Genomic DNA, 23,324 nt, shown 5'->3' with positions numbered 1-23,324 from the left:
GAGTAGGAGGAGATGGGGCTGGTAGAACGGTCCTCTCGGGCATCGACAGACGAGAGAATGTCTTGGGACGACAGAGTGGAAGAAGAAGTGGTCGACAAACCTGCTGTAGACGGTGGCATGGTAGAAAGAAGGTGGGTATCAGTACGAACTCAAGGTGCGGAGCAGAGGACGCGAAATGGCTCGCCTAAGGAATAGCAAGGACCTTTGTCCTCAGGTGCAAAATCAAGCGGTACGGGCGGTTTTATTGTCTCGCTGCCGTGGCGGTGGTGGACCGACCACAAGGATGGATTATCTTCGGAGTGTATTATGTGCACAGCAAGACACGATTTGGATCTTAGAGTCGAGGACAGCGCCGTGTGTGCTTAGAACTTAGATCGACGGCGACATTCGCCTGTCGGTGGCAGTTAGTAGTTGCAGAGCTTATGGGTGAGCCCTTTTTAAATGTGTGGGGCTATGTATTGTATATTTACATACGCGCCCGCCCATGGGACGTATTACAAGTCATGGCAGACAACGACCATACCCGCCAGCGCATCATAACCTCCGTGTTTGACAAGCGCAATGCGGGTGCTGCAATCCAGGAATCCTATGTTGCCCATGTCAAGATCTGGGAGGACGCAGGTGAGGGTCAGGGGAAGAAGCCGCGATACATCTTGCTGTCTAGTGCGTCCCGCTCGAGCAACGCCGTACGCTGACCGTTGTTGATACGCCTACGCCCCAAGGGGCCAGCGATAGCACCGGTTTCATTCACAAATCTAAGCTGAACACGAACGGCTCGTTCTCTGTCGGAAAGACATGGAAGCTCGCCGAACTGCGAGGCATCGAAGTCTTCAATGTCGGTGAAACCATTCGTCCACAACTAACGATCCTATCCGCGGTTATCTGATGCCCTCGTTTTGCCAGCCCATATTCTTCAGCATCACTCTTGGTAGAACTTACAAGTGGCAGACGGAGAACCCCGTCGATCAGTCTGCGTTTATCCACGCACTTATCGATCTATTCCGGTCCCTGATAGGCAGCCACCTCCAGCTCCACGGCGTCAACGATCCGACAGTACCTACTCTCCCCTGTGAGCCGTCTTCTATTACTTCATTAACCGATCTGCTCACGCCCCTGGTCATTATCATAGCAAACCACGGGACACACCAGCGAGGCTCGGATGTTTCAGTGCAGAGTCGCCCAACTTCGGATGCACCCACTACCGGAAAACAGACGCCTGTTCCCACTACATCCATCCCTCAGGTCAGCCATGAACGCGCTCAGACTCCATTTTCACAATCACCCGCCCGTTCTTACCTCATAAATCCTCCCTCTCGTTCCGCCTCACCGGCAGACTCGTTACCTGGCCCCCCATCGCATGTAACAGCTACTCAAGTCACTGCAAATTACCGGTCTCCATCACCTACCACTGTCCAGCAGCATCAGCAACCACAAACAGCCCTCCCTAGTCCATTGAGGCCTAGAGTCACACGTCGGCCGTCCAACACAACACCGCCTGTGTCCGCACCCGCTATAGCGGCATCCCATCCATCCAGTCTTGTGCCTTCGCGCCAGCAGATGAGCAATCCGCCTTCCAGACAATCCCATGAAAGCGTTTCCAGCGCCAAACCATCCTTGGATCCGTCTCAAGGCCATAGTCCATTGTCAGCATATCCTCCAACGGCAGCGCTGCCACCAACTCGCGTCGATTCACCTGGTCTGACTCCGAGTACGAACCGTACAGAGGCTCTGAAACCCCCTGGGACACCGCTTGCAAGGAGAGAGCATAGCAATAGGGTTTCCTTCTTTGACCCTGCAAACCAAGCTGCGATCGGTAGGCTCGTGGCTGGTGGCCTCGGAGAAGAGGAAGACATTGAAGGCGGTCAAGAAACTAGTCAGGCAGCGATGCTTAGCGTGGAAGAAATGCTAGAAGGTTATGATTGGGCCAGCGACGATATGTTTGATCGCAAGTCGACAAGAGGGGCTGCGGATTTAGTGGAAGCCCGCTTGCTGGACGAGTTGACGGCATTGGAAAAGGTCCTTTTTTAAATCAGGTTTATTCCCTCACTCGCTCACGTGCGTCTTGAAGGCAAATATCCATTCGTTCTTGGAATCGGACGACCGGGTCAACCTTGTCATCAAATATTTGGATGAGGCCTTGTCAGAGGTAGATGCCATTGACAGCTTGTTATCGTCATATAAAATCCATTTGAATGTACGCGGGATCTCGAATACTCCCGCACATTACTGATTTGTGTCAGGCTGTCGGAGATGACATTTCTTTTATCCAGTCGCAACGACGGGGCCTGCAAGTGCATACGCAAAATCAAAGGGCATTGTTGAACGAACTCGAAAACTTACTGGTAGGTAATAGTCGATAGGTTCACTAATTGCAAGACTAACTTCGCCCAAGCAAACGGTGCAAGTGAGTGATGAAGCTCTGCACACCTTAGCCCAGGAATCTCTAGAGAAGCCCGCTGGCGTACAGCGACTAGAGGAAGCAGCAACTGAACTTTACAAGGCGCTGCAAGCAAGTCAAGATACAGGCGAGGGCTGTCCATAGATAAAGCACCGATGTGCCACTAACAAGTAGACAGAAATGGCTGCTACGATGGAGAGGTTGGACGAGTATCGAACATACAATACGCAATTCTGCAAGCGCGTATTTGATTACCTTTCTATCATAATGGTCGCCAAGGTAAGCTGTTCTCACCAGGCAGTCTACCGGACGTCGATGACATGATTTTCACAGTCCAAGACCATATTAGAAAGCAACAATGGCGTCAGTCGAGAAAACGCGCGTGCACGACCCACTCTAGTAGATCATGGAAGTATGGAAACATACCTTGGTCGATATGCTGGTCTAGTATTGTATCTCAAGGAAATGGATGAGGTAGCGTACTCGAAGCTGTGCGCTGTATGTATGGTTTTATTTTTTCCTTGAACGAGGCCGCTCATTGTTCGCAGGCATATTTTTCCGCCGTCAGCGACTTGCACGGAAAGCAAATGCGGACCGTTTTCTCAATCTATTCAGGTTTGCTTAAAAAAAATTCCGAAGAAGAAAGTGAACAGAGTATGCATCCCGAAGTAATTCTGTTGGGCGTTTTCCTGACTCCTCGCTCAGGTTTCGCAGCTGCGGGTAATACTGTGAAGGCAGGGGCCATCCGGCGCGCAGGTACCATCATTCGGTCACCAATGGAGTTACAGAAGCGTGATCGCGATAAGCGGCGTGATGATGACTATCAACCATCAGAAGTTCGTCCTTCTCCTAGTAGGTTCAAACCTGTGTACTGATCGCGTAGCAGGCGTTCGGTTTTATCCTGGAAGAAATCGCGCCACTAATCAGTCGGGAAGGGGATTTCATCGCAGATTTCTTGCAGATTAATGATGCAGGCCTCACATTTGCGGACTACGCCGGTCTGGAAAACTACTTTAGGCGCCAGGCGGCGCGAAGTGCAGGCCTTAGCCAGTCCACAACGAAGCTTGTCCGGGGTGCTATGGATCTTATATTTGGTTTCCTCCCACAGGAAATCAAGCAGTGGGTCGAGATCGCGATAGCGAAAGATACTCTGTAAGACCCGTGCAACCGACTGTATGCGAATACTCACACCCGATTAGACAGGTAGTAGGTGTTATCGTCTGCTTGGAACGCTTTTTAGACGAGGCAGGAGAAGGTGATAACACGTTCTTCCTCCAAATGCTGGACAAACAACATCTTCGTTTGAAGGGAACCTTTGATCGGCATGTCGTATGTGTGCTGAATACCGTCAGTGACCGGGTGACCGAACATCTTTGCAGAATCAGCAAATAAAAATGGTGGAAGAAACGAAACTGACGAGTAAAAAACGTAAAGGTGTTGCGCAATTTATCAAGTATTTCCCGGTGTACGTCAACCGTGTGGAACAGCAGCTTGTTGGTGCGGACGGACTTGAAATCCGGACAAGTGTCGATCTTGCGTACGAGAAAATCGTGCATAGCATGTTTGAATGCTTAAAACACATGGCTACGCTGGATGGCGATGGCGAAGACAAGGGACAACTCAATTACCATGTGTTGCTAGTCGGTGAGCGTCGCCGCTTGGACCCTTTCACCGTACCATTTGAGTTACCGTGGTTCCTATAGAAAACATGCATTACTTCGTTGCCGAGATGTCTCAACTGGGGGTCGGCTCCGTTACTGGGTTCTTGAAGCAGGCAGAGGCTATGTACAACGAGAATCTGAGCGCCTACGTGAAGATCGTGTTGAAGCGGCCCTTTGCTAAGCTGATTGTGAGTTCCGTTGACTCTGCCTTTGTGCACCGGGACGCTGAGGTCTTCCGCAGGACTTTTTTGAGGGCGTGGAGCGCCTGTTGAAGACAACTGCACCATCGGAAGTTCAAAAGAATAGCAGTTACAACAAGCCTGCACTCAAACGGGTTCTCAAGGAATATGATGGGAAAGACGTCCGAAAACACATCGATGTCCTGTTCCGTCGAGTGGAGAAGCACTTCACGGAGGCGGAAGAGAAAACGACAAGAGAGGAGAGCAGCGGGATTGCACCTGGGACAGTGATGGTAGGAGTGTGGAAAGCTTGTGAGGAAGAGTTGCAGAGGATGACTGAGAATTTCAACGCAAAGCTGTCGCAATGTTACTCTGACAGTGGGCTGTCGCTGGAGTACAGCTCCGGTGATGTCGATACTGCATTCAAACGCCACCATACATGATGCATGAAGTACCGTCCATCTATCCTTTACCACTAAATATTAATGGAAATGTATCAGCCAGACGCTAATGAGCCCCATGCAAGGTAGGATATCGACAAGTGTGTAAGTATTTCTAACATGGACAACGGCTTCAGTTCAGTGCGCTGGTATTGTAGGCCCTGTTAGATTGAGGCGGCAGGGTGACGGGTGTTTTGTTTAACAAGCTGAAGATGTCAGTCACGCTGGCAAGGCGAGACTGGAAGAATTCTAGGATGCTGCCGGTGGCCGACGCGATCCCAGCATCAAACTCAGCTTCATTGATTCGGCAGAACGGTTCAAGGTAGGTTTTGTAGACATAAGTCGAACCCTTTTGGAGGGGGTTAGCGAAAAGGGGCGGGCACGAACCATGGTACAAACCTGGATCTGGGGAAGCGACAAGTAGAGTAGGAGCAATGTCCTGAGTTCCCAATAAAAGGGGAGCCTGCGAAAAGCGTTGAGAGGGGGTGAAGTGATGAAGACCACTGACAGATAGATACCAGGATATGAAAAACCCGAGTATGTTTTCGACTGCGATGAATGCGCCGATAACTGCCCAATACATGCACCATACTTGGATCTGGTCACCGTGCGGAGGTGCATGGGAGAGGGTCTTGAAGGTGGAATAGCACGGTAGCAAGAAGACAAACCACGCGCTGGGCAGCAGCAGTGAGAAAGAACGCTTGCGAGCAGCTGACAGACGGTACACACCTCAGCAAGTGGGATGCCAGCTGTGCGAGCATGATGGGGGGAGGAGGCAGTATTGACTGGTGTTTGTGTCGTATACACGAGTGGGTGTGTTTAGGCGCTGCTCTCTCTTTTGTAGCCTACCGACTCGCTTGCGAAGTGCGGCTCATTCCAAGCGGCCGTCGCACCGACGCAGTGGCCAACCGAGTCCAGTCCACCCACAGCCCGGGCGAGCCCAGCTTCGTCCTCGTCATGGATTCCAACATCTCCCCAGTCAAGAAGGTCGAGGATGGCCCCAGCGATCCTTCCAAGCTTCCCCAAAAGCCTGATGTCAAGCCTATCGCAAAGACGCTCAACAGAGTACCCCGTATGCCATCCTTCCTCCTCTCCCTGGTGCCATCATGCTCATCGATGCACCTTTTTTTCAACAGGCGCATGCGTAATTCCTCATCCCTACCCTCCCCGAGAACAACCGCTGATCCTCCTTTCCATACAGAACGCATGCCGAAAGCAGAAGATGCGCTGCGAAGGAGCCGACAATCCACCCTGTCGACGCTGCCGTCACGCTGGTTTAGAATGCTTGTTCGAGAAACCCTCCAGAGAGGCAACCCTCACCGGCGAAGCCGGGCTGGAGTAAGCCGACCAAAGTCATCTCAGAAATCTCAATCTGATATACTCCTTCCAGGCGCATTCGCAGCCTCGAGGCTCACGTTGCAGACATTAAGACCTCCCAGGCATCAATACAAAACTCGCTGCACGAGATTATGGCTCATTTGAGGGGCCCAGGCTCATACACTAATCGCTCCCCGTCTACCTACCAACAGCCTCAGTATGCCCACTCACCCACAACCCAATCCATGGGTACTCCCCCGATGCCGTCGGGCTCTAACGGATCACACCCTCCCGATCATTCAATAGCTGGCGCAGCCACTTCAACCACCTACCAGTCGAGTCATCACACTCTCCCTCCAATGCACAATCTGACCTCCCGCCATTCACGAGCTTCAATCTCCCAGAGCTCTCTCGTGTCTTCAAGCCAACAACAGGTCGTGGGGGATTACCACTCACCTCAATTGCCCCCTGTGCACTCGGCTCATGGTTCAAATCAACAGTACACCTACGTAGTCCCTTCTTCTGGTGCAGTCCTTCCCCCCTTTTCAAGTATCGGCGGAGTGGGCACTGGCGCCACTCACGGCCACATGCCTGCGCGTTATCCTGCTGATACAGCCCAACGCTTTCATGCAAGCAGGAATTACAGAGCGCCGACACCGTCAGGATCGAGGCGTGCATTACCATCATCTTCGAATGTTACCAGTGCTGACTCCTCAGATGTCGACGACGAGGACAATGGGGAACTGCCCGCGTCCGGCTTAGTGGCTCCGTGGGAAGTCTTACGAGGATTGGCTGATGTTGCTGTCGAGAGAGCTACCAAGGTGTGTGCGATGCGAAATCGTCCTTCCGTGGTAACCTCTGTATCTGGCATACACCCTAGGAAAATGGTGAAGCAAGCAGTGAACCCCAGAGTAGAGCAAGAACGCCATCTCCAGAACGACAGACCCGGCCAAGTAAGAGGAGAAAGATTCGCCACAAGGCAGCTCGCAGTCCAGTGTTCCCTGATGGTAAGTATATTTACCTCTGAGTGATATATCGAAAGAAAATGAACGGTTGCGTGCATCCCCAGTTGTCACGCAAAACCTGGTTTCAGAAGAAGAGGCTCGCGAGCTATTTCGGATGTGCGCTTGTTCCTTTTACCCCTTGTTCGACTCTTGACCTCCAATAGCTTTTATGCGGGGTGCTCCACATTCCTTCCTGTGTTTGACTCTCACGTCGATTCCTTCGACGCTCTGCACGAGCGTTCGCCGTTTGCAGTGGATGCTATATGCATGGTTGCTGCTCGTGTTCGTGACGGTGGAGGTCAGTGTAGACTGCATGCATCTTCGCAACACACCGACACCTTACCAGGTAAAGCGAGCGAAACGTACACCCGTTGCTTGGAAGCAGTGCAAAACATATCAAGAGCTACACTTTTCGCACCTGTTACGCGTGTAGAGGCTGTTCAAGCTATGAGTGAGTCTTCCTGTTTAAATTTCCTTTAGTGGGACGGCTTTTCACCTTTCGAAGTTCTTGTCTCAGGTTGGTCTGACAATGGTTGGCTTAGTGGTGGTCATGCCGTCCGTATGGCGATGGAACTCTGTGAGTTACGGTGCTGCTGCTATGCTACTATAGCTCTTACATATCTTCTCAGCATTACATAAGGCGTGGCCCAGACTGCTCAGACGGATGCAAAACAGAAGCTCCAACTATGACCCGAATGACGATCGTGAGCTTGTGATTGCGTCGCGAACCTGGTTCTGCTTGTATCTTTTTGAGCACCAGTATGGAGTTGTCCAGTTCTCCTGCGGTCCGCGTTTGCTGATCTCTTTTTTTATAAGGTTATCCTATGGCACTGGTCGGCCTGCAATCTTGACAGAGGACGAGAGCATCTGCCAAGGCCGCTTATTGTTGCAACACCCTCTTGCCATCGAAGACGACATGCGTCTCGTGTCAACTGTTGAACTCATGGCAATACGCGAGAGAGTCCATAACAAGCTTTCACCATTTGATCGCCCTGTTGACGAGGTCACCTTTGCTGTCATTGATCAAGCAGACACAGATTTTCGCAATTGGTACAACACTTGGGATGAAGCCTTTTCTCAGAAGTATGAAGACGCGGGTGTGTATATGCTAAAGCGATATCAATCGTTGCTAAAAAAAAAATTGCAGCTTTCTACCGGCAAAGCCTGCAGATCCAACAACTACACGCACAGCTATTCCATAATGCAACAGCTCTCCGCGGTATCAACAGTCCAGATGATGTGCAAAAAATGCCGAAGGCGCAGAGGGAACTCGCCATCCGTTCGATAAAGGTCGCTCGTCAAGGCCTTGATATTACGGTTAATTCACCGTCCTACAGCGAAGGAATGAAATACGGTTAGTAGTCCTTCAACGACCGTCTAGCAGCTGACAAACAATACGGAAGCCGTCCACTACACTCATGCAACTGCCACATTCGCAGCGTCTTTCCTTCTGAGGTTGGCTCGTCTCTTGTGAGTTTTCATGCTTGCCCAACGGTACACTAAGTTTGACTGCAAGGGACTAGCCCGAACGATTGCGATACACAGGAAATAAGAATGCAAGTTGAGCGACTGGTCGATATGATGTCCCACAGTAAGTTGAAGCCGATGTTAGGTTGTGTTTCTTACACTCTCCAAGTCCCTGGAAAACGATATGCCATTACTCTCCAGCTCATGCTCAAGAGAGCCAAGAAGCGCAAGGCTCCGTCCACCTCTCGATCCCCGAATATTTCCCGGGAGGTGCCGCGCACGATTCCTATGGCTGTCGAGCAGCATTCAGGCATGCACGATACATTCTCTCCTACGTACGACCCCTCGTTCTCCAGTCCTGAAGCGGTGCACCGGACGCAGATGGGCATGGTACCCCAGTCTGGAGCGGACGCTGATACCATCTGGCGAGGATTTGAAATGACTTCGAACGAACAGTTACCCTTCTGGATCACTGACCACAGTCTGGGCGGAAACACATTCTCGCAACAAGGAATGGATGCTTTCCTGCTACCTCCGGATTACCGTGCGCCCCAGATATGGTGAATGTCTGACGTATGTAGTGTGAACCTTGTTGTAATCCAACTGTATGAGTTATACCAATTGTCATGTTGTATCATACCACCCAACGTTCCCGAGCTTGTTTCGGCCGTGCGTGTGCATCAGCGAATGATGTGATGGGGAGTACTGTGTTACTGCAAGTAGTTGAACCCACGTGAGGTAAGCAGATAATCAGGAGCTTTGGTTCGATTCGTTCGCTCTCAAAATCTAACCGCTCGCAAACTAAATCGTTAAATCAAGACAAAATACATCAAAGAGTTTTCTTATTTCCAGGTTTGTATTCGGCAGTACGAGCGGCTTCCTGATTTTTTGGAGCACGGGTTCTAACCACTCGAGCTCAAGGATCAATCCTACCCTGACGGCTCCAATTTCTCAGAGGGGCACAATAACAATGACGGGTGACAATTCCGTTTTCGTAATCGTTCGTAGCTATCACGCTTAAGTTATAGCGTGGTTTCCATTGACGATCTTTTTAGGCTCACCATGGCCGCCTGCAAAAGTACTTCGACGCGAAAGGGATTCGCTACGGTGTTCAATGGCAGATAGCGCGATTGGTCACGATGGGGCATATGTCATATGAAGATGTTGCCATCCCTGAGCTAGACAGACTCAAGGGTCCCAATCAGCTTGCAGCCCCGCTGGTAGACAATCTTTACGGTGGAAGCAGCGGTGAAAATGTTGAAGTATCAGAGGTTTTTTTTAGCAGGGAGAGGGAAGCGACGGTACATAACTCTTCATACTTCAATGCAATGACTTATCAACATATTTAGTCACCTTGGAAAGAACTCGACCACGAGTACGAACGTGCAAACTCGCAGGAGCGGTTTCACAGACATCCGGATGGATGGTATGGCGGCAGAGTTCACTTCTCTGCATCGCTGAAGCTGTACAACTATGTATTGAAAGGCTCGGAGTCCAGCAACTACAAGATTGTCCTCAACAGACCTGAACTCGGCTGCTCAACGCGTCTCTCCCGCCAGTTTGGCTCTTATGCAATCATCCGGGTCCGTGTAGCACGCAAGGTGATGAACAAGGCGCGCCCCGCACTAATCGCTTTTTTTTCTCAACGCTTCTTGCTATGCGGCATCGTCTATCGTGCGTTTTATGCGAAGGATAGTAGCGTCTTCCTTGGCGCAACCAATGAACTCCTTGAATCATTACCTTGCCTGCCTCTGCATGCATGTCCCCCTCCCCCATCATTCATGAATTTCTTGAATTGGCATAACCCCATCGAAGTCAATAGCTCACAGGTGAGTCGTGTGGAAATTCTGCATAGATTGTTTGGTTCACTAAATTTCACCCGTCAAGTCAATGGCTAAATGGGCATCTCGTTTTGCTCTTGGGTTGTCAAACTCCGTCCCTGGAATTGACCTGAACCCAAATGACATTTTACCCGCTGACGACATAGGTAAGGTGGGTTGGTCACTGGTGCAGGGTATTATTCACTATTCCACAGTTGCTGGTGACTCGGTCATGACTGATGGTTGTGGTTTCATCAACTTGGCAGCTATGAAGAAAATGTGTGCCATTTTTAATTGGGATACTTGCCCCACTGCAATACAGTGCAGGATAGCAGGTGCAAAGGTATGAAATAGGAAAGCCTTGTTGACGACCATCCTACCAATGCATCATCAGGGACTCTTGATTGTCCACCCTGACTCATTTACCAATAATTCTGAGCCACCCTGTGTCTGGCTTCGGCCATCACAGATCAAGATAAAATATCCTGTTGGCATTCCACTGCCAAAGGCACAGGTCACTATTGATGTCCTAAGATCATCCCACTTGTGCTGCCCTTCCTGCTTATCTGCTGAGATTATTGTCAATTTGGCTGAGAATGGAGTCCCTTATGGTGTCTTCCTTGACCTAACCAGGCAGAACTTGGATGACATTGTGGACAAACTTCTTGCATGGGATGGTCCATCTGCAATGTTTGAACTTTGGTGTCATGTGGCACAGGCAGGAGGGGTAATTGGTGCAAGGAAGGCTCGTGAGGCAGCAGGTGAGGCAAGGATGAGGGGTTTGTCTGAGAAAGGTGATGAGGAGGATGAGGAGGATGAGGATGACCTTGAAAGCTTTGGGTATTCTCCACAATCAGCTGCATGGTGGGCAGATGAGCTAAGTGGATGTCCCTCATCCATAGCTGAAACCATTCTGGTCATGCTTGATGCTGGGTTCATACCACAAGATTGTCCTTATCTTGCTGACAAGATCAAGAATTTTGCCAGGAGTTCTGTGAAAACTTATGTCAAGCACCCCAGGTTGGAAGTGAGCATGTCATGCACAGCCTGGATGGTACCAGGTACATGACTCCATTTTGTCTTGGGATCCTGCCCTGAATGAGTTTTGCCACAGACCCCTGTGGGATCCTAGCCCCTGATGAAGTTCAAATTCTCACAAGGGATGCCAAGTTTCTCCAACCAGATGGCACTGTCTCCCACTTTGTTGTGGGAGATGTTTTGGTATGCCTTTTTTGGTTATGCCATTATGCATTCCTGGTAACATGTGTGTGAAGCTTGCACGTTATCCTTGCAAATTGCCAACAGATGTACGAAAGGTTAATCAGAAGAACACTGCAAGAGGCTGCAGATTTCTGATTTCTGGCAGGTCACAGCAGTAGTCAAACCAGAATTGAGCAATTATGTCGATGTCATTGTTTGTCCTGTTCAAGGATCTCGTCGCTTTGCAGATATCCTTGCTGGTGGTAAGTCATGGAAGTGATTGAAATGTATGGGTAAACCAAGTGACCTGCTCATTGTGTATTATCAGGTGACTATGATGGTGACAAGGCTATTGCAATATGGCAACCCACCATTGTTGCTTCTTTCAAGAATGCATCTCTTCATCACTCTTTTCCACCAGGAGACCTACTCAGCAACTTCAACAAGGATGGTTGTTCTGTGTCTGATTTGATCAAGGAGCATGAATTCCATCCCTCTATGACAGGAGCAAGGATCCAGTCTTTCCTTCTTGGTGGTTTGCAATCAAATACACTAGTTGGAAAGTATTCCAACTTCCATGATGTGGCTATCTACACACTAGGCTACAACCATAAGGAGACTATCCGTCTTGCATACATGTGAGTTGGCTGTTCTATCACTCACCATGTCAACACAAGTTCATGCCTGTGCAGGTTTTGCCATGTTCTTGACTCCACAAAGTCTGGCTTAACAGTGCTACCTGAAGTCCTGCAAAGGGATATGCACAAATACCAGAAACGTGCTCCTTCATGGAAGGAGACAGATGAAGAGGCCACTCTGCACGAGCAGAATGAGCTCAATGTCAGTCGTCCTCATACACTCCCAGAATTCATCATGGATGCTATCACAAGAGAGGCCAGGTGCTATGGCAATATCAAGTTGTCAAAAGTGCAATCGGTGGTCCCTGAAGCAACTTTCAAGGATACCGCACTTTTGAAACCTTGGGACGATGCTAAAGAAAGGGTAGCCAGAATGCGGTTATTGGATCAAGATCATGCAGCTCGAATGGACTTAGAACTTTCTCGCATCCAAGCCCACGTGGAGGAGATCTTTCCAGAGTACAAGGTCAAAGTCCGCTCAGGAGGCTTCACGATGCACAAGATTGAGCGCCGTCAGGATATTCTTCGCGGTCTCACACGGCAGTTTGCCAGGAACCCCACTCCAGAGTGCCTGTGCTTCTCTGAGTACGAATTGGCTCACCTGAAAGCATCATACGCATACAAGATTGATCCAGAGGGAAAGTTCCCGTTCTGTGTTGCAATGAGGGATATGGGGTACATCAAGGCTCGGAGTCGGGGTCCATCAAAAGCAGTATCGCACGTGTTTTACGATAAGTTCACCATCAAAAAATCGCTCTTTCGTTAAAGAAAACACTTCGTGTTGATAGCAACTTGTCTACACCATAACTAGGCTGGTGGATTCTTCAATTGAGACTGCCGTATGTTCGTTTGGATAACAACCAGCTAATATATTGAATGCGTCAGTCAGTTGTCGCTACTACAGTCGTGTATGACGTGCCTCGGCTCGTTTCTTTTCTGTTTGCTGTTCTGTCTCTTTTATTTGAGACTCGACTCGTTTTCTGCACGCAGTGTTTACGGAGCTTGTGAACAAGAGGAGTGAATTGAGCTTACATTTCTCCACGAATGAACTCCAATCGTGTTTCTACATTGCTCTTAGCTTCGGCCTGGTCTTGGGGAACAAGGACAGGCCCAATGAATTTGTAGATGGTGTTGTTTGCAGTGAGGTTGGCGAACTCCTGTTAGTAAGAATTCAGCAGGAGCACTGACGCGACAGTAGCGTTACATGTGGACTGATTTATCGAAAGAAGTGTGGAGGTGTTCACCTTTTTGACCATCTCGTTTTCAGAAAGCTGGGCTTCTAGTCGAGTTCGTTTATCGACTAGGATCGTCAAATCCGTTTGCAGCTTCTGGTACTCTGCAGATATTTCTTGAAGTGTCGACTCCATAGTACGAACGGGATGGATGATCGATGCTGGAGTCTAACTTGCAATTTCTGTGGATCACGGCAAGTTTAATCAAGTTTCTCTACTCTGACTGTGCGTCCGGGACACCATATGTTGATCGTTCGGCGCACGGTTCCAAGTCACGAGTTCCGGTTACAGTAATCGCTGTGAATGACGATCTGCTGAGATTGGGATTAGCACCTTGCCATCTGTCGATGCAAGAAGTTGCCCACTTGGTAAGCTCTTTCACAACTCGTAACACATATCTCATGCTAGTCTGGTATCCAGACTAATCTCACACCATCTTGTCCTCGTTTCCGTTGGTCGCACCGACGATGCCCACAGTTACATTGGATTGGGAGAAGATTAATCAGCCCGACCTTGTGTTCCAACGATTCCCCAGTCGTCGCCCTCAAATATATAGTACGAAAGGGATCGTTGCATGTTCTCAGCCCCTGGCAGCGGAAGCTGGCCTGGAAATCCTTCGCAGGGGTGGAAACGCAGGTCAATTCTAATACCTTCAGTCTTGGCCCGAGTCTGATGTATCGGGCAATGCAGCGGATGCAGCTGTGGCCACAGCTGCAGCACTGAATGTCGCTGAGCCGACTTCCTGTGGTATTGGGGGGTCGGTGACTTTTTTATATCATGGCAGTGACACTGATTACTGTCAAGTGACGCATTCTGTCTATTTTACAATGCTGAAACCAAGACTGTGAGGGGTTTGAATGGGTCTGGTCGTGCACCCGCAAAGTTGACTTTGAACCTCCTGCGCCAACGTGGGATCAGTGGCAGCCAGATTCCGCTTACTGACCTCAACTCTGTCACTGTCCCTGGTAGGCTCGGATCTAACGCACCTTCCGTTCTCGCTGATTGGGCGTCGGAGGTGCTGCCGCTGCTTGGGTTGATACCGTTCACGCTTTTGGAAGTCACAAGTTATCCGTGGCAGAGGTACTCGCACCGGCCATACGGCTTGCAGAAGAGGGGTACGTTTGATCTTCCACCTAGAAGAACTATGTGTGGACATTGCATCACAGAGTCCCAGTTTCAGAAGTCCACAGCTTTTCGGTATAAGCAAGAGTTTCACTCTGGCTACTCGCCTGTGCTGATGATGGCCTGCATAGTGGCAGCGTTCGGAACAACTCATCAGGGATGCATCTCCAAACGCGGAGGAAATGCTGTTAGACGGGGTAGCTCCACTGCCCGGACAGATAATGAAATTTCCCAATTTAGCCCACACCTTCCGTGCTGTTGCTGAGCGAGGGAAAGATGGCTTTTACAAGGGTGAGGTTGCCAAAGCAATTGTTGAGCTGATCCAAAGCAAGGGCGGGGTCATGGAAATGGAGGACTTAGCGACTCATGAAACCACGTTTGTCGAACCGATTAAACATACCTACGGCAATGAAGTCACAGTTTACGAAGTAAGATAAGATCAGCCGACGTTGGACTTTGCCTACCTGAACCCATGATAGTGTCCCCCGAACGGCCAGGGTGACTTTTCATCGCCCCGTCATTGCAGGGTCATATACTGAATACCCTTGCAGGAATTACTGCTCTCGTCGCTCTTGGAATCTTGGAACAGATTCAGGAACAAGAAAAAGTGAAGCCCTTGATAGAAATGGAACACAATTCTCCTGAGTACCTCCACACCCTCATCGAGGCATTGCGGCGAGTATCTGGCCTTGCTTATCTAAAATCCTTTTACTCATGCCCTGAGCAGGTTTGCATTCGCTGGTAGCTCTGTGCAGTAAATTGTCTCCGTGGTGGTGCTAATCAGGCTCCTTTCGTCCAGACAGCCAGTATTATGTTACGGATCCGGAGTTCCATCATATCCCGGTCGACAAGTTGCTAAGCGAGGTTTTTTTTTTCGACTTCCTACACACCAATAATATACTGATGCAAGTTGAGAACAGGATTACCTTGCCGGCCGAGCGCGTTTGTTCAACCCAACCAGAGCGAATCCTAACGTTATCAATGGAAATCCCGTAAACTCTTCGGACACTGTATACTTCACTGGTACGACTCTCCATTGGTGTGTATCTTGCCTTGACACGCTCGTAGTCGCGGACCAGTGGGGGAATGCATGCAGTTTCATTCAGAGCAACTATGCAGGTTCGCTGTGATATCTATTTGTATTAAACAGCGTTCTGACCTTGGTCACCAAGGTTTTGGGACAGGTGGTACGAAAGACGCCGGGCATTTCATACTACATCATTGGTTCACACTTGTTCAGCCGTGCCTAAGGATTGTGGTTTCACACTCCAAAACCGAGGCGCGGGTTTCGTTCTGAAAGAGGGACATCCGAACTGCGTGCAAGTGAGACTAGATACTCCTCAGCAGAGTTACACGCTTCTGAAACGGAGTTTAGGGTGGCAAACGCCCCTACCACACGATTATCCCTGCCATGGCCCTCAAGGGCGACGAACTTTTCCTGTCATATGGCGTGATGGGAGGTTTCATGCAGGTAATGCATACAAATTAGCACGATTGTGAAGTCTCATTCCCCTTAGCCCCAAGGGCATATCCAAGTTCTGTTGAATATACTCCGTGGTTTCACGACGCAGGCTGCTCTTGATGCGCCTCGCTTTTGCATTTCCCCAGGTACACCAGAGGCAGGCGGTCGGGACGAGTTTTCAGTAGTCAACGGTGAGATCTACTTTGAAGAGACCTTTGCACCTGCCACAATCAATAAACTCAGAGGTGAGCTACCCATTCGGGTATGTTGGGCGCTGCTCATTACATAATCTCTCTACCCTACCAGAGATGGGCCATGATGCTAGGGTTGCAAGCGGCTTTAGTAGAGGGATGATGGGCCGCGGTCAAATTATCCAGAAACTTGTGGATAAGTCTGGGAAATTTGTCTGGGCAGCAGGATCTGACCCTCGAGCGGATGGCCACGCAGTCCCCCAAATATAAGTGGCAACGAACGTCCTTGAGGGATTAGTACGATGTAGAGTAGAAAACGGATACGACAAGCAAAGGTGGCAGGAGGTGGCAGGATGTATATGCCTACATCCTCCTTTGTCGTTCGCTTCCGACTATAAAAAGAGCTTGAAACGACATCTCAATTAGGATAGTGAGCACTAACCTGATTGCTGCCGACGGAACTCCCGCAATGCCAGAGTTCTGTCAGGTCCGCGGATCTCACCCCACCCTACGAGAGGAACGACGATAGCGGTGGCATTATCTTCACCTCCCAATTCCTGAGAAAACGCAAGTATTCGGTCCGCAGCTGCCTTTGGCGTCGGCGCTTCTCGAGCTAGGTCGACAATCTCATCGTCTGAGAGGATGGATGATATGCCGTCTGAAACCATAACCATGTACGCCCAATCCTTGCCTGGAATGTTACATGGTCAATGGGCAGGACTTATAATAGCGAATGCTCCTGGTATCAATACCTTCTAGAAGTTTGGCACGCACTTCAGGTTCGGGGGTTACACCGTACGGTTTGTATCTGAGATCACCAATCCTGGAAAAATGTCTGCAAGCGAGGATCCCACTCGATAAATTTTACTTACGCTCTTGTATTAGCGAGGGCACCCATCCAACTGACTTCGTGTAAGTATTTGTCGGAAGAGGTGATGACCTGGGAATTACCGAGACTCCCCGAACGAGTCAGTGATGAGTGCTGAGCCCATCACACGTCGGAGGCGTGTAGCCTCGACTGGGGTATCGGGATGATGATCTTCCGTCATTGGATAAACGAAACCTCCGTCTGTTGAACACAGCAAAACACGGGCATCACTTTGTACAGTGTGAGTTGCTAGATGTTAGAGGCCGAAAGCTGCCTCACCCACAGTGCGCCACGGTAAGGGCGAGCTTGCGGGAGGAGAAAAAAGGACGTGCAGGATTGTCTATAGAATGAAGGATGGCAACAGATGCCGTGGCACCACATACTTTGGCCTGACTTTCGATGGACAGAAGTTTGTCTGGAGCATGGTCAGGCATACCAAGAGACACAAGATCGGATTGGGCCTTACCGACTTCGAAGAAGGCTTGTGTGGCACGAGCCTCCAGATCCAACGGTGGAGAGTCCCCGGCATGGTGTATCCAGGGAGCGAGAACGCCACCAGTGAACCTCTTAAAGTAACCGCCTTGATGCTTGATCCACAGGAACAGTTCAGGGATGTGGGATTTGTCGACAGACTCAAAGAGGCCGTGTAGTTCCTGGCGCAGAAACTGGGATACCGTTGAACCACCATGTCTGTCGACGGGGACAAACACTAAGCCATTGGCGTAAAGCTAGCAGACTATGGAACTGACCCATCATAAAGACCAACGAACACCACTTGACGGGCCACGCGATCTTTGGGATTCTCGGGTACCCAGTCGAAATTCAGAGTCTTCTGTATACTCGAACGAAGTCCGTCGACATCCAAACAAAGGGCAGCCAAGGCATGATAGTCCGCCTGGTGACTAGATGGAGGAACGCGTCAAACGACCATGGAAACCAACTGCAAGCTGCAACACCTGCCTTCTGTTGCCGCGAGAAGATGCTACGCCTGTGATATTGGGAGAGTGCAAGGGGATGCGACCGACTCCACCTGATGGAGAGAGAGAATTACGGATGAGACACGATACGATCCGGAAAGAATATGGATTGTAGTACCCTGTGTAGAGAACCGGACATAATCATGATAAAGTCGACCGTGACGAGGCCTTGAGGGGAGGAACCATCTCCAAGACTTGGAGTAGTGCAAGACAAAAGACATTAGCTGCGATGGGAAGCATTGCCTATGGGAGTGACTTGGACACAACTACACTGCACATACCAAGTATCTGTGCCAATCTACTCCTTACTGTCAGCGGCCCACTTGCTGTGAGCTGCCATGTGCACAGGCCGGCATCTATTAATAGGTACCATCAGCACGCAGCATTTCCGCGTTGCATCCGCAATATAGAAGGATATGTGTGGTCCATAACCGGAACGGCCCATCTATCGCAACCATTTAATCCAGCCCCTGCCAGGGCACAGATGTCTCCTGCGTCAACAAACTAGCTATGAGTGACCAATTCAACGTCGGGGTCAGGGTCGGGATGGCCATCATAGTCCTAGCGTCTGCTGCGTCAGCATTTGCCGTCGGCGGTGTGTTGCTTTACATTGCGGTCAGTTTCTAGTTTCAACTTCCTCCGCCGCCGTCAGGCAGCCTGATTTTCACGTCAGTATAGCGCTGTCACTATCCATCGAAATGCTTCGCGGAGGTGGACCACCGACACCCATATACACTACTATTTCCTCAATTTGATGTTTTCGGACCTTATCCAGGCTGTGGGTCGGTACATACTACTTTGTGGTTTCTGTTGACGACTGACGAGGTACAGGTGGATTGCTGAACATCAAGTGGATCATAGAAGCGGTGAGCCTACCACGCATTTTCGAAACCTTGCACCCGTTCATCCGGCTGCCAGGCCGTGTATTCCGGTCCTTTTTGCACTGTCCAAGGTATCTCTACTTTCCATTTTCCTTCGCCCCCGTCTGTCATTGTATGCAGGTTTCTTCAAGCAAGTGGGTGATGTCGGAGTCGCTTTTAGGTACGTGTCAAAATTGGGAAGAAATCCCCTTTACGTGTTCATAGACTTCCGTTGCCAGTATAATGGTACGCCGGTCACATAAACCATGGTGGCAATAAGTTGATTCGAGATAGGCCATTGCCTTGCACATGCTCCAAGTATTGGTGCTTGAATGGAGATCTCCACCAAAATTTGCGCTCCTTGTGCTGGCAGTAATTTGGCTAGTCATCCTTATTCTGGTGGTCGTGCCGAATGTGGCTGAACATAATATCTATGGTCCCACCGGCCATTGTAAGTTTTTATGTTCCAAATCTTACCTTTGATATATCCTAAATCGACACTGTCGTTCAGGGTGCTGGATTGAGGAAAGCACCATGGAGCAAATTGGCTTCGATTATATATGGATGTGGCTAGCTGCCGCACTGAACATCATCGCATACCTATTCCTTGCACTTGTTATCAAGCGAGTCGTTCTTGTGGATGGCAACAGATTCCGATGCTGGTCAAAGCAAGAGAGGAGAACCGTCTCGTCTGGAGCAGAGACGTCTGCAGAGGGTGTCAAAGCAATTCAGATGATTTTGTAAGTGGCTCTTGGTCTATAATCTGTGGCTTCTCCGGACGATGAGTCACTCTGCAGTTACCCCCTGGTGTACATTATAATTGTGGGTGGTCTTCCGTATCTTTGATATGATTGTACTGAACGAGTGATAGGTGTTGCCTATATCAGCGGCTCGGTTTTCTGAATTCAGGGGTCAGGATGTTCCGTTTGCAGTGACGGCTTTCGCAGACACGTTGTTCGCATCGTCCGGTCTGTTCAACACGATCTTGTATGCTCTTACTCGCCCAGGGTTGATGCCACGTAGACCTTCGCACGATCCGCAGTCAACACTCCTAGCACGTGTGACGATGCATGCGCGCGATCGCTTTCCACAGGATTATATGATGGAGGACGGCAACTTTGTTTTTGGGAATGGCCAGCCCAGGTCCCATGACACGCATTTTCTACAGTCACCAAGGTCTGCACGAATATAGCCAATTGTCCGACGTAGTTGTCGGTTGGCTCCTTATTGTAAATCTACTACTTGATGTAATCGGAATACATACATAAGCACTCTGAGGGACAAACATTGGTCGGTCACTAGGCCCACACTGCGGCCGTCATTCATAGACAAGGACTCGGACTTATTGCTGACTGAGTTTATTATGGGCCTGACCCAGTCTGCCCCAAAGATCACTGCACAAGACCGTGCAGTCCTCGAGTACGCACGCTCTTTGTTACATCCGCTGACACTTAACTGGCGCGCCCCTCATACAGTCTTAAACTGCAACGTGACAAGTTGAAACAATACCAGAGAAAGGTAGGCTCCTTTTATCCAGTCCTCAGTCTGGCACAACTAACACACCTAGATCCAAGTAATCCTTGACCGGGAGTATGAAATTGCGAAGTCCTACCTCGCCGCGGGTGACAGGGACCGCGCGGTCATAGCTCTCAGAAGGCGGAAATATCAACAGAGCCTCCTTTTAAAGACCGACGGTCAACTCGAAAATCTCGAGCAACTGGTTTGTGCGATCCCCACAACGCCTTACATCGCATCTGAACTCCAGTTTCTGGTATGGCCATAGGTATCAACGATCGAGTTTTCCTTGGTGGAAATGTCTGTCCTACATGGTTTAAAGCAAGGCAACGAAGTTCTCAAAGAAATTCATCGGGAGATGAGTATAGAGAGCGTTGAGAAACTCATGGGGGAAACCCAGGAAGCTAGAGAATACCAATTGGTGTGTGCCCTTGTGTGCTCTAACTTCATCCGATCTCCTATTCACATTTATACCAGGAAATCGGAAATTTACTGGGTAACCAACTGTCGGTCGATGACGAAGAAGCTGTACAAGAAGAGCTAAGGCAGTTGCAGGTTCAGAGCGTAAGTCTTCTACCGTGGCTTCGCGAATGTGACACAATTTTTGTTGGTTAAATAGACGCAACCCGAATTCCGCGTGAAGCTGCCTTCAGTACCAGCTGAGCAGCCCGTTGCCATCGAGATACAGGGTACGTATAACGCTCATCCACCGTTCCTGGTCTAACCCTTATTGGCTTGTCAGACACGCAACCCATGTTGTCCAGAGAAGCGAGGGAGCGAGTCCCAGTGCCAGGCTGACATGATTTCACTTCTCTACCATTGCAATGTATTCGTCACTGTACGCTACACACTCATGTATTACAATAATCTAGGGACATGCATTTGTTGCACTCCACAAATGCTACCAGTTGTCGAAGTTACCGAAACCAATGCGCCTTTTCTTTTTACTCTCGTCGGCTGTCTCGCTGGAAAGGTCTTTTCGAGGTGTCAGCTCATCGAGTTGCCTCTTAACCCCAAGGTATCTTCCAACACCTCTCTCAGCATCTCCATTTGCAGCATCTGATTTTCCTGTCCCGACTCTGACGCCAAACCAATTACTGTCATCCCCCGGCTTCTTCACAACAGGCTTTGCTTCATCCGCTCCAGACTCTACGCGTTTCGCTAGCTTCTTGGCAAGGCGTGCCTTATAATCGCTAAAAGGATCTTGGTGTCTAAGTGAAAGAAGCCCGCGTCAAATATATTCTTCAACTTGAAAGTGTAACATACATAACAACTTGTGTTATTCTCACTGGTTTGGCAGGCCGTTCGGTCCCATCTTTTAGGGACAGTTTCTCCAGTGCGTTAAGCACGTCTTCACCTCCAACCAACTTACCGAACACGGTATGCTTGTTGTCAAGGTGCGGCGTTGCTCTAAATGTGATATAAAACTGTGATCTATACCCTGATGAGGTCTATCATTGGCAGACTTGAAAGGGGATAACACTAACCCATTTGTACTGGCACCTTTATTCGCCATCGCAACAATACCTCGACTGTCATGCTTAGCCGCTCCCTTCGCATTGTATTCATCGCGGAATGGCGTTCCCCAGTAGGATTCCCCGCCTGCGCCAGTACCCGTGGGGTCTCCAGTTTGAACCTGCCGGAAAAACATTCATAAGTCATCATTTAGTTGTGAAACATGCTTACCATAAAACCTGGAACCAATCGGTGGAAGAGGCAGTTATCATACTTGCCGGCCTTAGCGAGCATCAGAAAGTTATAGCAAGTTTTTGGTGCCTAAAGAACCCATCAGCGTAGGACAGAGATGACACCTGCGGGCTACTTGCCTTTTCGCAGTATAACTCGAGGTTCAATGACCCACCGAGACTCGTGACCACTCGTACGTAGGCCCGACGCTTGCCAACATCTTTCTCTTTCCCTTTGCCTTTTGGCGGGGTGGATATTTCCTCAAACATCAGTTCTTCCTGAAGGGTGTGGTCATTATATCGTCAACCGGAGAACGGATTTATTTACCTCGTCCCACAGGAGGTTGGTGGACTGAGTTTGCGGGTCGACAGACGTGGATGTGAAGGAGGCACCGGCTGCTCCGGAGGAATACGGTGAGATATTCCCTGGAGAAACAATGGCCTTGAGTATAGATCTAGGCAAGGGAAATAACGTACATGGTGTAGGTTTCTTGGTTTCTGTGATAGGTTTAGGTGCTATTGCCTTGGGCTTTTCGACCTTTGCCTCAACCACCGCACTCGCTGCTCCGGTAAGTGCGGTGGGTTCAGAGATGCCATGAGGATTCTGCAACGTGATGATGTCCTCTCTATAGATAGTCAGATGTAGGGTTTGAGGAGACACTCCGTCTTACTTGGAAAACTTTTTGTCTTCAAGGAGGTCTTTACCGCCTTTAATGCTATCAGCGAGGAAGACGTTACCAGTAGTTGCAATGGCGATGATGTGGGAGTGTTCTGAGAACGGTTTGAACGAGATGGGGTCATGTATTTCCCCCGAAGGCTTCCTTGAATAATGGAGAGGGATGAGGTCATTCGGTTTCAATGTCTCCTTAGTGATTGGGTTGATATTATTATGTTTCCTTGGAGAGAAACGTATAAGATGATGACATGTGGCCCAACGGACACTGAGCGTACTTTAACCAAGGGATGATATTCACGAGATCAAAAACAAAGCCAGTCCCGTCCTTGTTACGCGCGCAAACAGGGTGCTCGAATGGCTGGAAAGAGAGTGCACAGCAGTCGAAAGGTGTCTGGGCCCGTGCGGTCGGTACAGATGCCTTGCTACTGTTAGTTAGTCACATCGCTTGGGAGAAGAATGACCAGCCACACGCACGCTCTGTATCCCACCGACGCAGAATGCTGACCCAACTCACCGGTGTGTTCAGCATGGGTGATATAGAGCTTGTTCGAGTTACCGTGACCCATTGGTTGTCGTCGTGCTAGTCGTGCACAGTCACTTATGTTATGTATT

At 49.7% G+C, this 23,324-nt stretch overlaps 10 protein-coding genes across 10 annotated transcripts; 6 read left to right on the top strand and 4 right to left on the bottom strand.

Annotated features, from left to right (window-relative positions):
* The first annotated feature begins 235 nt into the window (after positions 1–235).
* Positions 236–4,746, top strand: F5J12DRAFT_71313 (exocyst complex component Sec3-domain-containing protein). The gene is made up of 17 exons (XM_051740810.1): positions 236–426; positions 502–663; positions 723–835; positions 904–1,069; positions 1,130–2,016; positions 2,069–2,194; positions 2,241–2,342; positions 2,393–2,525; positions 2,577–2,677; positions 2,732–2,896; positions 2,947–3,052; positions 3,104–3,234; positions 3,282–3,550; positions 3,598–3,727; positions 3,778–4,042; positions 4,102–4,247; positions 4,301–4,746. Exons 1-17 carry the CDS (start codon positions 423–425, stop codon positions 4,679–4,681), a joined length of 3,387 nt encoding a protein of 1,128 aa, XP_051600589.1. The 5' UTR covers positions 236–422; the 3' UTR covers positions 4,682–4,746.
* Positions 4,747–4,811: 65 nt separating this feature from the next.
* On the bottom strand, positions 4,812–5,351 carry F5J12DRAFT_720166 (TB2/DP1, HVA22 family-domain-containing protein; the record flags this gene model as incomplete). Its single annotated transcript, XM_051741221.1, has 3 exons — positions 4,812–5,027; positions 5,078–5,141; positions 5,197–5,351. Coding segments are annotated over 3 exons (435 nt in total), but the record flags the coding sequence as incomplete, so codon positions are not given.
* A 153-nt stretch (positions 5,352–5,504) lies between these two features.
* F5J12DRAFT_827827 (uncharacterized protein) lies at positions 5,505–9,166 on the top strand. Its single transcript, XM_051745577.1, has 15 exons — positions 5,505–5,750; positions 5,815–5,822; positions 5,880–6,016; positions 6,069–6,816; positions 6,876–7,002; positions 7,065–7,116; positions 7,164–7,297; positions 7,346–7,450; positions 7,505–7,576; positions 7,629–7,758; positions 7,816–8,096; positions 8,147–8,353; positions 8,403–8,469; positions 8,523–8,590; positions 8,636–9,166. The coding sequence occupies exons 1-15, from the start codon at positions 5,636–5,638 to the stop codon at positions 9,028–9,030; spliced, it is 2,646 nt and encodes an 881-aa protein (XP_051600587.1). The 5' UTR covers positions 5,505–5,635; the 3' UTR covers positions 9,031–9,166.
* A 270-nt stretch (positions 9,167–9,436) lies between these two features.
* F5J12DRAFT_892271 (RNA dependent RNA polymerase-domain-containing protein) lies at positions 9,437–12,890 on the top strand (the record flags this gene model as incomplete). Its single annotated transcript, XM_051747562.1, has 11 exons — positions 9,437–9,466; positions 9,522–9,767; positions 9,816–10,295; positions 10,354–10,453; positions 10,502–10,629; positions 10,681–11,347; positions 11,401–11,507; positions 11,561–11,602; positions 11,653–11,749; positions 11,815–12,124; positions 12,179–12,890. The coding sequence occupies 11 exons, from the start codon at positions 9,437–9,439 to the stop codon at positions 12,888–12,890; spliced, it is 2,919 nt and encodes a 972-aa protein (XP_051600586.1).
* Positions 12,891–12,910: 20 nt separating this feature from the next.
* Positions 12,911–13,724, bottom strand: F5J12DRAFT_70974 (prefoldin subunit 6). The gene is made up of 4 exons (XM_051740619.1): positions 13,369–13,724; positions 13,157–13,281; positions 13,044–13,104; positions 12,911–12,988 (listed from the first exon to the last, which is right to left on the bottom strand). Exons 1-4 carry the CDS (start codon positions 13,489–13,491, stop codon positions 12,932–12,934), a joined length of 366 nt encoding a protein of 121 aa, XP_051600585.1. The 5' UTR covers positions 13,492–13,724; the 3' UTR covers positions 12,911–12,931.
* F5J12DRAFT_71142 (gamma-glutamyltranspeptidase) lies at positions 13,357–16,546 on the top strand. Its single transcript, XM_051740704.1, has 17 exons — positions 13,357–13,724; positions 13,777–13,992; positions 14,047–14,113; positions 14,161–14,471; positions 14,537–14,553; positions 14,610–14,906; positions 14,958–14,976; positions 15,030–15,153; positions 15,206–15,219; positions 15,278–15,342; positions 15,399–15,501; positions 15,547–15,597; positions 15,651–15,665; positions 15,719–15,801; positions 15,854–15,949; positions 15,996–16,185; positions 16,247–16,546. The coding sequence occupies exons 2-17, from the start codon at positions 13,824–13,826 to the stop codon at positions 16,399–16,401; spliced, it is 1,776 nt and encodes a 591-aa protein (XP_051600584.1). The 5' UTR covers positions 13,357–13,724; positions 13,777–13,823; the 3' UTR covers positions 16,402–16,546.
* F5J12DRAFT_905340 (phosphatase 2C-like domain-containing protein) lies at positions 16,495–18,197 on the bottom strand (the record flags this gene model as incomplete). The annotated part of the gene is made up of 10 exons (XM_051748646.1): positions 16,495–16,523; positions 16,574–16,822; positions 16,884–16,954; positions 17,004–17,033; positions 17,083–17,229; positions 17,279–17,414; positions 17,466–17,689; positions 17,749–17,901; positions 17,960–18,029; positions 18,095–18,197. 10 exons carry the CDS (start codon positions 18,195–18,197, stop codon positions 16,495–16,497), a joined length of 1,212 nt encoding a protein of 403 aa, XP_051600583.1.
* Positions 18,198–18,486: 289 nt separating this feature from the next.
* On the top strand, positions 18,487–20,028 carry F5J12DRAFT_719952 (uncharacterized protein; the record flags this gene model as incomplete). Its single annotated transcript, XM_051741204.1, has 9 exons — positions 18,487–18,591; positions 18,650–18,758; positions 18,808–18,842; positions 18,895–18,928; positions 18,978–19,021; positions 19,131–19,287; positions 19,348–19,576; positions 19,634–19,658; positions 19,708–20,028. The coding sequence occupies 9 exons, from the start codon at positions 18,487–18,489 to the stop codon at positions 20,026–20,028; spliced, it is 1,059 nt and encodes a 352-aa protein (XP_051600582.1).
* F5J12DRAFT_71046 (Snf7 family) lies at positions 19,943–21,585 on the top strand. The gene is made up of 7 exons (XM_051740650.1): positions 19,943–20,255; positions 20,312–20,354; positions 20,404–20,556; positions 20,620–20,772; positions 20,829–20,915; positions 20,971–21,040; positions 21,094–21,585. Exons 1-7 carry the CDS (start codon positions 20,200–20,202, stop codon positions 21,147–21,149), a joined length of 618 nt encoding a protein of 205 aa, XP_051600581.1. The 5' UTR covers positions 19,943–20,199; the 3' UTR covers positions 21,150–21,585.
* On the bottom strand, positions 21,253–23,278 carry F5J12DRAFT_905338 (peptidylprolyl isomerase-like protein 2; the record flags this gene model as incomplete). The annotated part of the gene is made up of 9 exons (XM_051748645.1): positions 21,253–21,562; positions 21,618–21,785; positions 21,839–21,987; positions 22,038–22,127; positions 22,178–22,315; positions 22,365–22,662; positions 22,708–22,932; positions 22,988–23,134; positions 23,187–23,278. 9 exons carry the CDS (start codon positions 23,276–23,278, stop codon positions 21,253–21,255), a joined length of 1,617 nt encoding a protein of 538 aa, XP_051600580.1.
* Positions 23,279–23,324: the final 46 nt, after the last annotated feature.

Source organism: Pisolithus orientalis, assembly GCF_024613125.1.
Source record: "Pisolithus orientalis strain OTSU chromosome Unknown F5J12scaffold_12, whole genome shotgun sequence".
NCBI classification, from domain to species: domain Eukaryota; kingdom Fungi; phylum Basidiomycota; class Agaricomycetes; order Boletales; family Pisolithaceae; genus Pisolithus; species Pisolithus orientalis.
The sequence above is the reverse complement of the archived record's forward strand: the minus strand, read 5'-3'. Positions and strand labels throughout refer to the sequence as shown.

Coding starts and splice junctions, on each gene's coding strand:
- F5J12DRAFT_70974 (XM_051740619.1), bottom strand. CDS start 13,491: ATGGAGTCGACACTTCAAGAAATATCTGCAGAGTACCAGAAGCTGCAA. Junction 13,105..13,156: donor GAGTTCATTCGTGGAGAAAT/GTAAGCTCAATT, acceptor CACTGCGTGCAG/AAAACGAGTCGAGTCTCAAA. Junction 12,989..13,043: donor CAGAAAAGAAACGAGCCGAG/GCACGTCATACA, acceptor TCAATATATTAG/CTGGTTGTTATCCAAACGAA.
- F5J12DRAFT_71046 (XM_051740650.1), top strand. CDS start 20,200: ATGGGCCTGACCCAGTCTGCCCCAAAGATCACTGCACAAGACCGTGCA. Junction 20,916..20,970: donor GGCAGTTGCAGGTTCAGAGC/GTAAGTCTTCTA, acceptor TTGGTTAAATAG/ACGCAACCCGAATTCCGCGT. Junction 21,041..21,093: donor CGTTGCCATCGAGATACAGG/GTACGTATAACG, acceptor TTGGCTTGTCAG/ACACGCAACCCATGTTGTCC.
- F5J12DRAFT_71142 (XM_051740704.1), top strand. CDS start 13,824: ATGCCCACAGTTACATTGGATTGGGAGAAGATTAATCAGCCCGACCTT. Junction 15,802..15,853: donor GACATCCGAACTGCGTGCAA/GTGAGACTAGAT, acceptor AACGGAGTTTAG/GGTGGCAAACGCCCCTACCA. Junction 15,950..15,995: donor TGATGGGAGGTTTCATGCAG/GTAATGCATACA, acceptor CATTCCCCTTAG/CCCCAAGGGCATATCCAAGT.
- F5J12DRAFT_827827 (XM_051745577.1), top strand. CDS start 5,636: ATGGATTCCAACATCTCCCCAGTCAAGAAGGTCGAGGATGGCCCCAGC. Junction 7,759..7,815: donor TTGTATCTTTTTGAGCACCA/GTATGGAGTTGT, acceptor TTTTTTTATAAG/GTTATCCTATGGCACTGGTC. Junction 8,097..8,146: donor TCAGAAGTATGAAGACGCGG/GTGTGTATATGC, acceptor AAAAAATTGCAG/CTTTCTACCGGCAAAGCCTG.
- F5J12DRAFT_71313 (XM_051740810.1), top strand. Junction 2,526..2,576: donor GCAAGCAAGTCAAGATACAG/GCGAGGGCTGTC, acceptor ACAAGTAGACAG/AAATGGCTGCTACGATGGAG. Junction 2,897..2,946: donor CGTACTCGAAGCTGTGCGCT/GTATGTATGGTT, acceptor CATTGTTCGCAG/GCATATTTTTCCGCCGTCAG.